Consider the following 13,467-nt stretch of genomic DNA (forward strand, 5'->3'; position numbering starts at 1 on the left):
TTAGAGCGTACCTCGAAAACTCTAGGACACAGTGAAAGAACAGTTATAAGGAAAGGAGTGCTACTTCAAAACTTACAAGACAGTGAAATAAACAGTGTGGAAGAAAGTCCCTTTGGAAGAAACAGTGCGTTTTTAAGTACTCTGGACAAGAAAAAGAAGCAGCCTCGTCCTATTACAGATGTTAGATTCACCTGGTCCTATTCCAAATCCCTTGCCACTTTCCTCGATGTTGATCTCCACCTGTCCAATGGCCAGCTTCACACGTCCATCCACATCAAACCCGCCAACAAGCAACAGTACCTCCATTATGACAGCTGCCACCCATTCCACATCAAACAGTCCCTTCCCTACAGCCTAGGTCTTCGTGGCAAACGAATCTGCTCCAGTCCGGAATCCTTGAACCATTACACCAACAACCTGAAAACAGCTTTCGCATCCTGCAACTACCCTCCCGACGTGGTACAGAAGCAAATAACCAGAGCCACTTCCTCATCTCCTCAAACCCAGAACCTGCCACAGAAGCACACAAAAGTGCCCCACTTGTGACAGGATACTTTCCGGGACTGGATCAGACTTTGAATGTGGCTCTCCAGCAGGGATACGACTTCCTCAAATCCTACGCTGAAATGAGATCCAACCTTCATGAAATCCTCCCCACTCCACCAAGAGTGTCTTTCTGCCGTCCACCTAACCTTCGTAACCTCTTAGTTCATCCCTATGAAATCCCCAAACCACCTTCCCTGCCCTCTGGCTCCTACCCTTGTAACTGCCCCCGGTGTAAAACCTGTCCCATGCACCCTCCCACCACCACCTACTCCAGTCCTGTAACCCGGAAGGTGTACACGATCAAAGGCAGAGCCACGTGTGAAAGCACCCACGTGATTTACCAACTGACCTGCCTACACTTTGAAGCTTTCTATGTGGGAATGACCAGCAACAAACTGTCCATTCGCATGAATGGGCACAGGCAGACAGTGTTTGTTGGTAATGAGGATCACCCTGTGGCTAAACATGCCTTGGTGCACGGCCAGCACATCTTGGCACAGTGTTACACCGTCCGGGTTATCTGGATACTTCCCACTAACACCAACCTGTCAGAGCTCCGGAGATGGGAACTTGCCCTTCAGTATGTCCTCTCTTCTCGTTATCTGCCAGGCCTCAATCTCCGCTAATTTCAATTTGCTGCCGCTCATACCTCACCTGTCTTTCAACAACATCTTTGCCTCTGTACTTCTGCCTCGACTGACATCTCTGCCCAAACTCTTTGCCTTTACAAATGTCTGCTTGTGTCTGTGTGTGTGTGGATGGATATGTGTTTGTGTGCGAGTGTAGACCTGTCCTTTTATCCCCCTGAGGTAAGTCTTTCCACTCCTGGGATTGAAATGACTCCTTACCCTCTCCCTTAATACCCACATCCTCTCGTCTTCCCCTCTCCTTCCCTCTTTCCTGATGAAGCAACCGTTTGTTGCGAAAGCTTGAATTTTGTGTGTATGTTTGTGTTTGTTTGTGTGTCTATCAACCTGCCAGCACTTTCGTTTGGTAAGTCACATCATCTTTGTTTTTAGATTAAAAGTAGATTTCAAATAAGTCCACAGCAATAAGACTGTGAAGTGCATAAGAAAAACTATGAATATTCAAGGAAGGACATGGCCAACTTTTTACAAAATCTGGTATTTGCACATATCAAGGATGCTCAATACAATTTATAGAATATACATGATAGTGCCCTACTACATTATACACATTAAATTGCACGTTTTTCCCTGACTGTAAGACATATTATTGCACTGTCTGTAGCTACACTTTAAAGGATGGCCAATTTCACAATTAGCTCCATGACAGACTGTTTGACATTCAGTTGCATGCCATCACATTCCATCAGTTCTATCACCTTGTTATGCCAATATGATTCTAAATGCATTCTTTAAAAGTGAATACCTAGCTGAATGTCCTGTTTGATTTCTAACTCCCAAGGAGCTGGCATTCAGTCTTGATGGTGTGAAACTTTGTGATCCCTGTGGTGCATCATTTTTCATTTAGTGTTCACATTGCAAGTTAGTGATTTATTTTAAACATTTCTTGAATGTTGATGATGTTCATTTTGTGAAGTGTAATATATACATTGCACAGAAATTTGATCTCTGCACCTCCTAGACACTCATTTTCTGTTGCCTTCCTGATGCACATGGTGAGTCATTAGCAACTAATATTTTGCCATCATAGCTATTAACATAACACTTTCAAATGAGTCTTACTAATGATTGACATTGTGATCTTGCACTCAAGGGGTTCCTTGTCAGACCTGAGTCTGGCCTTATTGACCAGAGACAGTGGTCACATGCATGTGAGTATGTGTATTACAAGCTTTTTGAACTATTTTGAAGCAAAATATAAAAATAAAATTTGATCATCAATTTGTCACACTGTTTTGTAGCAGATTGTTACAGTGTACTGTCCTCAAACCAAAAGGAGTCGCAGCAGCTTGTAGGCATGTCATCTCCTGGTGACACACCAACTTCAGCTGCTAATATTGGCCCACTTGCCACACTAATTGTGAGACAGCTGACGTATGTTGCAAGGACTTCTCTACTTTTTCTGTGTAAGTGCACAGGGCACTTTCATCTCCCAGTGTCCCTCACTTTTATGACTCATGACATCTCATTTTTGATCACAGTACAAACTACGCGTGTACTGTCCGCCTCTGTAGTGCAGCAGTAGCATTACTGCCTACCACGCAAGGGGGTCCAGGTTCAATTCCCGGCAGGGGGCTGCGTGTTGCGTGTCCTTCATTATCACTTTCATCATCATTGACACTCAAGTCACTGAAGTGGCATCAACTAAAAAGACTTGCAATATGGCGGCCAAACCCCGAAGGGGATATACTGCCCAATAAATGTCATACAATCATTTTTTTTATGTATGTACTTCATCTTTGTATGTAGGCTCCCTGCATATGAATTGACAGAAATCAGATGACTTCATATTTGTAGTGCCTTGTCACTGGTCACTGCTGACCTTAAGTATCAAACTGTGTCATAGGCAGTGTTTTTATATTAGCCACTGTTGGCTGCTGTGTTTCATTTTGACAATAAGTAATTCACAGCCATAAATATTTTTATGGGATCATCACTATTGTATGTGTCACTGTAAGAGCCAGTTCAAGTTTCGTTTTGGTAGGTGAGACATTTAAGCATCAATTAGCAGTGTGTGTCACTTCTGCTACAAATCATACAGTTGTGGCCTGTGCTGTGTGATGGAGACGCGTCTTGTGATGTAATTGCCCAAACTAAAACTCCAAGAGTTAATGGATGAGCATTAGCATAATAAAAATCGTGTTTGTGATGATGTCTCTGGACAAGACTGTGTGAGACAAGGTAATACCATTTCACCATTGCTGTTCAATTCAGTCCTGCAGAAAGTAATTCAGGAAATGAAAAGAGAAGGCAAAGGGGTGAAGCTAAAAGATAGAAGACAGCTATTTGGGTATGCTGGGATATGCAGATGACATTTCAGCCATAGTGGAGTCAGAGGAAGAGGTAACAGAAACCATGGAGGACTTATTAAGGGATTCCATTAATACTGGACTGAGGATTAATATGGAGAAGACTGAAATGATGGAAGTATAAAGAGAAGTGTCCAACAATGCCCCATTACAGATTGCAATATAGAACACAGCTAACTGGAAAATTTAAAATAGTTTGACATCTGGTCAACAAGAATGATAATCTAAAACAAGAAATTAATTGACATATTGTTAATGTTACAAAAGCTAACTTCACTCTGAAGCGGATAATGTCATCAGAAACCTGTCAGCTAGAACCAAACTTAAGGCCTACAAAGCAGTGATAGTAACAGTGTTATGGTATTGGACAGAAACTTTCAGCACAAAAAAGTTGAAGAGAACCTGTTGATCTTTGAATGGAAAATCATGAGAAAGATCTTTGGACCAACCTGCAAAGGCAACACCTGGAAATGTAGAAAGCACCAGGAGCTGTACAATGTGATGAATCAAACAAACATCATGCAGAAAATGAAACTGCGCAGAATAAGCCTGACAGTGTACATTATCAGAATGTCAGAAATGTGCCAGGCTAAAGCTGTGCTGGAAGATGAAGGTAGCAATGGGAGGATGAACTCCAGAAGAACCTTCAGGAGCTGGCTGCCCACAAAAAGTGGATCATAATAGCACAAGCTCACCATCTATGGAGGAACATCGTAAGGTCAGCACAGGACCTTCAGCATCAATGATATGTATGTGTCTGGAAGGGAGCAGCTCTGCGAGGTTTACTACAGATTTATTTTGAATGGGAATTCATAAATTATGTACATAATGAAAAAAACATGATTAGTTTTGATGTTTCTAAATCAACTGCATACCTCTGATATACACTACTGGCCATTAAAATTGCTACACCATGAAGATAACGTGTTACAAACCCGAAATTTAACTGACAGGAAGAAGATGCTGTGATATGCAAATGATTAGCTTTTCAGAGCATTCACACAAGATTGGCACTGGTGGCAACACCTACAACGTGCTGACATGAGGAAAGTTTCCAACCGATTTCTCATACACAAAAAGCAGTTGACCAGCATTGCCTGGTGAAACGTTGTTGTGATGCTCGTGTGAGGAGGAGAAATGGTACCATCACATTTCCGACTTCGATAAGGGTCAGATTGTAGCCTATCGCGATTGCAGTTTATTGTATTGCGACATTGCTGCTCGCGTAGGTCGAGATCCAATGACTGTTAGCAGAACATGGAATCGGTGGGTTCACGAGGGTAATACGGAACACCATGCTGGATCCCAATGGCCTCATATCACTAGCAGTCGAGATGATAGGCATCTTATTCGCATAGCTGTAAAGGATCATGCAGCCACGTCTCGATCCCTGAGTCAACAGTTGGGGACGTTTGCAAGACAACAACCATCTGCACGAACAGTTCAACAATGTTTGCAGCAGCATGGACTATCAGCTTGGAGACCATCTTTGAAACTGCATCACAGACAGGAGCGCCTGCGATGGTGTACTCAACAACAAACCTGGGTCCACGAATGGCAAAACGCCATTTTTTCGGATGAATCCAGGTTCTGTTTACAGCATCATGATGGCCGCATCCGTGTTTGATGACATCGCAGTGAACGCACACTGAAAGCATGTATTCGTCATCGCCATACTGGCGTATCACCCAGCGTGATGGTATGGGGTACCACTGGTTACACTTCTCGACCACCTCTTGTTCGCATTGACGGCACTTTGAACAGTGGACGTTACATTTCAGATGTGTTACGACCCACGGCTCAACCCTTCATTCGATCCCTGCGAAACCCTACACTTCAGCAAGATAATGCATGACCGCATGTTGCAGGTCCTGTACGGGCCTTTCTGGATACAGAAAATGTTCGACTGCTGCCCTGGCCGGCTTATTCTCCAGATCTCTCACCAATTGAAAACATCTGGTCAATGGTGGCCGAGCAACTGGCTCGTGACAAAACGCCAGTCACTACTCTTGATGAACTGTGGTATCGTGTTGGAGCTACACGGGCAGCTGTACCTATAAATGCCATCCAAGCTCTGTTCGACTCAATGCCCAGGTGTTGTTCTGGGTACTGATTTCTCAGGATCTATGGACCCAAATTGCATGAAAATGTAATAACATGTCAGTTCTAGTATAATATATTTGTCCAATGAATACCTGTTTATCATCTGCATTTCTTCTTGGTGTAGCAATTTTAATGGCCAGTAGTGTATCTATAGAATTAATATTCAAATTGTGATGCTTTATATAAAATTTGTAAATTACATAGACGTGTGAAACTTCCCAGCAGATTATAGCGCACAGTTTTAATCTTTCAGGAAATTTCAAATCAGCACACACTCTGCCACAGAGTGAAAATTTCATTCTGGAAACATCCCACAGGTTGTGGTGAAGCCATGTCTCTGCAGTATCCTCTCTTCCAAAAGTGCTAGCCTCACAAGGTGTGCGAGAGAACTTTAGCGAAGTTTGGAAGATAGGGGATGAGATGTGGTAGAACTAGAGCTGTGAGGGTGGGCCATGAGTTGTGCTTGGACAGCTCAGTTAGTAGAGCACTTGGCCACGGAAGGAGAAAAAGGTCCCAGGTTTGAGACCCAGTCCAGCGTACTGATTTAATCTCCCAGAAAGTTTCAAAATGGTACACACTCCATTGTAGAGCAAAAATTAATTATGGATATGTAAAGACGTGTTTCTGGGTTCTCGAATGATCAAAATAATTGTATGTGAAGATAAACAGAACCACTAAAAAATCTTTAATTCCAAAATTGAAAGTAATAAAAATGCACTTGTAAAACAGAACATAGAAGAATAGTGAAGTACTGTAAATTTTGAAAATCAGTAGGTCTATTGTAATAACATATTCAGTTAGATTGGTTTTCATTTTGAAAGGAGGATTAGAGTTTAAAGTCCCATCCCCTCATTAGAGATGGAGTACAAACTTTGACTGTTTCAAGGCTGGGGAAGAAAACTGGTCATGTCTTTTGAAACAAACCATCCTGGCCTTCACCCAAGCAATTTAGGGAAACTGCATAATGCATAAATCTGGATGGCTGGATGCAGATTTGAACAATCATCCTCCCATATATGAGTCCAGTGTGCTACTGATTGTGCCACCTTCCTCAGTAGTTTTCATTTGGTGCCAACACCATTTTGCTGTGTAGTCAGGAAGTAGTAGTGATAGTTGGAGGTCAGACAAGTGCAACAAGATGTGCCATATGGTCACTTATTACTCAATGATGATGTAATTGCAGTGCAGAAAATAAAAGGTATGTTACTGAAAATTGCTGAAAGAAAGCTTTTTTAATGAGAAAATTATCACCAAAGTTTTTGCTATGTGGACTAAGGACAAAGGGAATGAAGGAGAAGCATGAAGGAATAATATTTATTTCAACAAGTAATTAATATAACTACTAAATTGTTGTAGCTGTGTTTCTCATTTGCATATATTTCTTATATCACATGCATAAAATTCAATGAAGTTTGAAATAATGCACTGTTTTACAGTTCATAGTATTGACTATTTAGAGGGTGCAGAAGTTACTGTCTGACTGCCTGTGCACCTTCTCTCCTCATAGCAGATGGCATTTGCTTCCTCCACTCCTCAGAGCTTGTAGTGAAACTTCATTATTAATACAGTACAAAGCCTACTTTTCTACAATGTCTTTCTCTCATGTTAATGTATACCTTGACTCATTTCATATTCTTGAAATTTATTCTTCTTGGTGGGATCTACAATACATGATGAAATAATGACTGAATGAATTAAACAAATATAGGTGCTCACCTTCTTCCATTCCTTCACCAACAAACCAGTGCATGAATGCTCTTTTTGCAAACATGAGGTCAAATTTTTGGTCAAGCCTCATCCATGCCTCTACAATAGCTGTCGTATTGCACAAGCAGCACACAGCTCTCTCCACCTTAGCCAGGTCACCGCCAGGAACCACTGTCGGGGGCTGGTAGTTGATACCGACCTGTGGGCAGAGGAGAACACACAGTATCTACCAAAAGTACACAGTGCGAAACAGGGCACTGCAAATCCAAATGTGTGTCACGAGCCTTGAGCCTAGTGCGTGAGAAGAAAAACTGTCAGTAAGTGTTAAAAAACGTAGAGAGTGTAGAGTGCAAATCAGTATCTGGGGATCATCATCAGTATACGTGTTCCTCAGGGATTGATATTGGCTCCTCTCTTGTTATATGTAAATGATCTGCTAATGCACCAATTTACACAAGAAGTAGAACTTGTTCTTTTTGCTGATGATATGATTGTTATGATCAAGCCTACTGGAGTAACTTCAACAATTGAAGATGTAAATAAAGTTTTCTTGAAAATTAGTAACTTATTTTCTGAAAGCGGAATGTCAATGAACTTAGAAGAACACAGTTTGTCCAATCCTGTATTGCACAATCCTTGACTGAATCATTAGAAAAATGTGAAGGTTAATCAATAAATGAAAGAAAATATTGTAATAGACAGCACTCTTCTCATCCCCCCCCCCCCTCCCATCCACACCCACACCTTGCTATCCCTTCTTCCTCCTTGCTTCCATGCTAAATGGCAGCTGTATTCTGGTCCAAGCTGCTGGAGATAGTAGTCATGTGTGCCTGAGGTGTGCTTGCTCATGTGAATGAATGTTTGTGTGCTTCCTTTTTTGGTGAAGGCTTTGGCCAAAAGTTAATGTGAAAGTATTTTTTTGTTGTGCCTGTTTGCAACTCAGTGTGTTATCTTTACTGTGAGTAGCAATCTATCTCTTCATTATATTGTTGATATTCCAACCTGGGGTTTCCACTCCTTCATTTGGTTTATAGGTAACATACGATTTTCTTATGTTTGTACATTCTTGGATGGCTATGAGCACTATGGGACTTAACATCTGAGGTGATCAGTGCCTTAGAACTTAGAGCTACCTAAACCTAACTAACCTAAGGCATCACACACATCCATGCCCGAGGCAGGATTTGAACCTGTGACTGTAGCGGTCGCGTGGTTTCAGACTGAAGTGCCTAGAGCTACTCAGTCACTGCGGCCAGCTACATTCTTGGAACAATTTGTCTTAATAACATATTTACAGCCCCAGTTGAAACATAAATGTCATTCATTAACACTTGCCAAACACACTGCAACACAGAATAAATGACACATAGTTTATAAAAGTTACCAATGCTGTGAATTCTCCAGGAGTACAAAAGAAAACAATCAGAACACTCAAAGTTTGAATTACTGTGGTGGGAACTACTTGTAGGAAATGCAGAATCTAGTCACTTAGCATAACAGTATCACAGTCTACCAAAGTAGAACTTTATAGTGTTAGGCAAAATGTCACTGCACACACATATTGAGGAGGCCCTGTCATAAGAGGAATAGTCAAAAGAATAACTAGTGTCACGCAGAATAATCAGGACTTGTTGACCATGGAGAGGAACGTGTCAGCTACGGGACTGGGCCTGAAGTCAATTTGCCCTAAATTAGCCCACTGATGGAGGCAAATTACCTGCTGGATGGAGATGCTGTGCCACTCCCCACTTGCAGTAACGCAGCCAGACATAGGTGTAGTATGGCATTGTCCATTGATATATCTGGTGGGATTATAAGAAATATAAACCACTACACACAGTTCACTCAGTGTTTCAACACTAATCAGAGCTCACACCACAGCCACTTGCACATGATTTTAGGTCTATCATCACTCCTCTGTTACATCTTCATATTTTACTGCCGCCTGTCTGAAACACTGGTTCTCCAGCTAGCCATGATTAGTGATACAGCAGCATTATGCACTTCAGTTTTGGATGTCCATCTATACTGTAAAAAGCATTATGTTGTTACTAAGAGGTGCGGCTGGGACTAGTGAAGCCTTCTCAGTCAAATGTGGCACTTCTGGTGTCTGTAGAAAAATCAGTGTGGCTGTGGCCATCATTTGTGTAAAAGCTATATGATTTTCATGAAACTTGGAAAAATTGCTACTGAAACCTATATATGATCAAAATAAGCATATGGTGAAGGCTGTTTATCATGTACACAAGTTTTTTTAATGGTTCACAATTGAGCACATATGAGACATCTTTGGACACCAACTAAAGTGTCATCCACAAAAAGCATTACGCATCCCTGTATAGACCCATAAAGTGCAACAGACATGGAACTCCATCCCACAAACTGACATCTGGTACCTGTATAACACATTGGATTCAAAGTATGCATACTTGTGCTCAACATTGTGGTGATTACATCAGTTATTAATGTACCGGCATTTCTCTTTTGCAACTGTTTATCTTGTGTTTACATTAACTTGTGATCTTGCAATGTTAGCTACTTATACATATTACCTAGACAACTGCTTCCAGAAATTTCATTACTCTACATTAATTATATTTTGGTGTTGTGACTTTTATCTGTCAGTATATATCCCTCCTTCTTGTCAATGTATTCCACTTGTTCCACTCCTTGCTGATTTGTTGATTCTGTGGGAAAAGCTCATTTCTTATCTGAGCTCTTAACTTGCAACATTAATAAATAGACAGACAATAGCTTACCTTAAATCCAGTTGGACACCATTCTACAAACTGTATGGTCTTCTCTTTCTTAATTGCAGAGATGGCTGAATTGACATCCTTTGGCACAATGTCTCCACGGTAGAGCATACAGACAGCCATGTATTTGCCTCTCCGTGGGTCACAGTTCACCTAGTTAGAGATCATTATCAGACAACGTTTAGGAAATGTATAAGAGGGCCACCCTCTATGCATGTACAAAAATGAATTTTATTTTTTCTCATATTTATTGGGAAAATTTGTGTTGGACAACTCCAGATTTGAGATTTGTGTTCAGCATACCAGAAAACATGAAATAAACTACAAGAAACAAATACACCAGAAGTTTCCAGTGTAAATCACCATTTTGCTGGAATGCATGGATTTTGAAAACATCAATCATGTTATACCTAAATTCCACTTTCCTCACATGATATACTGAAAGATTTGAATCAAAGTAGCCACTTAGGTGCAGTATTTCTTGAATTCCAAAATGCATTTCACTCAGTACCACACCTACACTTATTGTCAAAAAAATGACCAAATGGGGTATTGAGTGAAATTTGTGACTGGATTGAGGACTTTTTGGTAGGCAGGACCCAGCAAATTACCTTGGATGGAGATTCATTGTCAGATGTAGAAATAACTTTGGGTGTGCCCCAAGGAAGTGTGCTGGCCCAAGAAGTTTGGGGATTGGTAGTACGCCGTGACAAGATGTGGTCACGAGGTCCGAGCCACACAAGGAGATCTTGTGCAGAGCAAAAATACCAGATTACTTCACCAGGGTCAGCAATGACTACAAGCAGCGGGTGGACATCCCATGGTTGGTTGTCAACATTCGTGTCGACCGCTCATGGCCTGGCTGCCCTGTTCTACCTGACTTATGTTGACACCACTCAGTAACTGCTGTGGCACACCGTGGATCTATGGAACTGCCTACTGATAATGAGGAGTAACATTCTGTAATCCTCATGGTGATTTGTTTCATCGTCTACCTGCCCTCCTCATTATTTTCTGGTTTGTACCCAGACCCTCAGAGTTTTACTCAGTCGGCTCTTTGGTCATAAATATAGGCAGTAGTATTGAACTAAGACACTAATTGTCATTTTAAAATTTGTCCCACCATTATATTGGCTTTCCTTTCTGGTTTGTACCTGATCATTAATGTTCTGATGAATCAGCTCTTGGTTGTAAATACAGCAGAACAGTTGTACTAAGGCTCAGGTTGCCGTTAAACAAAAGAGGGACCTTGTGGTTAGATTTAGCTGTTGACTGGTTCAATTCTTTGATTGTAATTGCATTTCTCAGTCATTAGTTATAATCTGAACAACCTGTTGTACTAAGCTGTTAATTTCTGTGTTTGAAAGGCTGAGTCATTATTGATGTATTTTAGTTAGATCTTGTGGTTCTGCCGAGTGAGTTCTCTTGTAATAAGTGTTCACAAGTAATGTTTTAAGACGTTCCTTCAGAGGGTCTTAATAACTGACAATCAGTTTAACTTTGAAAATATTAACAGCCAACTGTCACCAGGGCTTTAGTCAAAATAAAATTGTCAGAAGGACGGGTTGGGATCCAGTCGCACCTTGGTTGCCTATTGAAATTAAGAGGTTGGTTGCTTTGAAGTAAGTCTTATCACCGTCATATTGTTTGCTGTTTTGCAGTTCAGCACTTCAGATTTATTTTGCAAAGGTTAAAAGCTTATTAAACTTATGGTTTAAGGTCAAAATAATTTTGCAGATTTGTTCATTTTGTTAAAGAAAATTTTATGGTTAAATGTTTCGATTATCTGTAAAACATAGTTTACATATATTGTTAAATAAACAGATTGTGTGAAAAAAAGTTGTTTGGTAGATCCTCCCTTCCGTGTTTTCCTTAATTCTAGTAAGTATTAAGTATCAATTACTCTAGGAATATACAACAACCTCCTACATATCCCTCACATAGGAATCATCATAATGAGATTTTAATGATTACTGTATGCACAGAGGAATTCAAACAACCATTCTTCCCACACTCCAAATGTGAATGGAACTGAATGAAATCATAATAACTGGTAGAATGGTATATACCCTCTGCCATTCACCACATGGTGGTTTGCAGAGCACAGATGTAGGTGTAGATGTAGAAGTTGATGTAGGCAGCCAGAAACATTTGTGTCATATATGGGGATAATGTCATCGGATAGAGCATGGCAAAAAAATGGTTTTTTCTTTCTAAAGGTGATTATTTTGACATTAGTGACTCACCACATTTAGGAAGACCTTTGGGGTTTGATGATAACCATTTCAACACATTAATCCACAATGACCTATATACGTGTACTCAAGAACTGACGAACATGATGAAATGTGATCACTGCACCATTGTGTGACGTTTGCATGCATTGGGGAAGGTTAAAAAATCAGATGTATGGGTACTGCAAGACCTAAGCCAAAATCACAAGACATAGTGGGCATCCATGTGTGCACCTCTTCTTGCTGACCACCTGATTAGAAAGTGTGGCTTCAGATAATGGAACCAACACATGTAATGACTGTCTTTGGTGATCATGTTTCGGTGCAGTTCCTAAATGCATGTCAGACATATTAGTTCTATCTCTGCTTGACATTTTGTAAATATGTTCTCATTTATATGCTGTGACACCTGTGTTATTTAACCGAGTTTAATATCTTTTGACAGTGACTTCACTTACAGAAGTCTGATAATGTTTAACATAGCAGTACTTGAAAATGGCCAAGGGCCAAAATCATTATGGTATGTAGAATAAACAATCTCTACAGTCCAGTGTCAGAACTTCCATTTAAACAGAATTATATGACTTTGGCTCCAAGCTACGGAAAGATTATCTGTAGAAGCAATTTCGTTTGCAGATTGCACTGGGCATGCTGGATACTGTGAACAGTAATCCCTATATCTACATCTACATCTACATGGATACTCTGTAAACTAAATCTTTTAATGTCTGGCAGAGGGTTCATCGAACCAACTTCACAATAATATTCTGTTATTTTAATCTCGAACAGCATGTGGAAAAAACGAACACCTATATCCATCCATGCAAGTTCTGATTTCCCTTATTTTATTATGATGATCATGTCTCCCTATGTAGGTCAGCATAGCAAAATATTTTTGCATTTACTGAAGAAAGCTGGTGATTGAAATTTCATTAGGAGCTTCTGTCACAGTGAAAAATGCCTTTGTTTTAATAGTGTCCACCCAAATCCTGTATCATGTCAGTGACATTCTCTCCCTTATTTCACGATAGTACAAAATGTGCTGCTCTTCTTTGAACTTTCATTATGTACTCCTTTAATTCCATCTGGTAAGGATCACACACCATGCAGAAGTACTCCAAAGGAGATGGATAAGTGTAGTGTAGGCACTCTCTTTGGTAGATCT

The 13,467-nt window shown here is 40.5% G+C and overlaps 1 protein-coding gene across 1 annotated transcript in view; it reads right to left on the minus strand.

Annotated features, from left to right (window-relative positions):
- Positions 1-13,467, minus strand: part of LOC124552397 (tubulin alpha-3 chain-like) — a 216,377-nt gene that overhangs the window by 7,663 nt on the left and 195,247 nt on the right. The window contains exons 8-9 of the mRNA XM_047126657.1: positions 10,072-10,221; positions 7,322-7,511 (exon numbers count right to left, since the gene is read on the minus strand). Of these exons, the coding sequence (XP_046982613.1) occupies positions 7,322-7,511; positions 10,072-10,221 (340 nt within the window). The remainder of the gene's footprint in view (positions 1-7,321; positions 7,512-10,071; positions 10,222-13,467) is intronic.

The sequence above is a fragment of the Schistocerca americana genome, chromosome 10 (assembly GCF_021461395.2).
Source record: "Schistocerca americana isolate TAMUIC-IGC-003095 chromosome 10, iqSchAmer2.1, whole genome shotgun sequence".
Classification (NCBI taxonomy): domain Eukaryota; kingdom Metazoa; phylum Arthropoda; class Insecta; order Orthoptera; family Acrididae; genus Schistocerca; species Schistocerca americana.